The sequence below is a fragment of the Geospiza fortis genome, unplaced genomic scaffold, assembly GCF_000277835.1.
Source record: "Geospiza fortis unplaced genomic scaffold, GeoFor_1.0 scaffold538, whole genome shotgun sequence".
Taxonomy (NCBI): domain Eukaryota; kingdom Metazoa; phylum Chordata; class Aves; order Passeriformes; family Thraupidae; genus Geospiza; species Geospiza fortis.
In genome coordinates this window covers 3096751-3097149 of record NW_005054368.1, presented here as the reverse complement: position 1 = coordinate 3097149, position 399 = coordinate 3096751, and the positions used below count along the sequence as shown (strand labels likewise).

Below are 399 nucleotides of genomic sequence, written 5' to 3'. Positions count from 1 at the left end.
AAGCAGTGTAACAGGAGCAGGGTGGGACAGTTCATCTCGGCCCTGCTGGCGGCTGTGAAAGCCATGCTGGCAAAGGTGAGTTTGGGTCTCTGCTGTCCCCTGTGGGTGTGTGCTCCCAGTTCTGTCCCCTGAGCCCCTCCTAACCCTTCATCACCCTATTCCTTTGAGCTCTGCTCCCTCCTTGGAGGGCTCATCCTTGTTTCTGTGTCTTTCCAGGTGTTGTGCCCCCATTGAGAGGGGTGATGGGCAGCCAGCCCTTGGACCCGCTGCTCGCTCCCTGCAGTCCTACTGCTGAACTTTTCTTTGCTGCAATTTCATTTCTTCCAAGGCACCGAAGAGGTAGAAGACAAAAGAATGCACCCAAAGCAGAGATACCCCAAGTTAAAGGCTCCAGCTCCT

The 399-nt window shown here is 55.1% G+C and overlaps 1 protein-coding gene across 1 annotated transcript in view; it reads left to right on the top strand.

Annotated features, from left to right (window-relative positions):
* The window catches only part of LOC102036822 (aldehyde dehydrogenase family 3 member A2-like), a 3607-nt gene extending 3373 nt beyond the window's left edge, over positions 1-234 (top strand). Inside the window, exons 10-11 of the mRNA XM_005424480.1 lie at positions 7-75; positions 217-234. Coding sequence (XP_005424537.1) covers positions 7-75; positions 217-234 — 87 coding nt within the window. The remainder of the gene's footprint in view (positions 1-6; positions 76-216) is intronic.
* Positions 235-399: the final 165 nt, after the last annotated feature.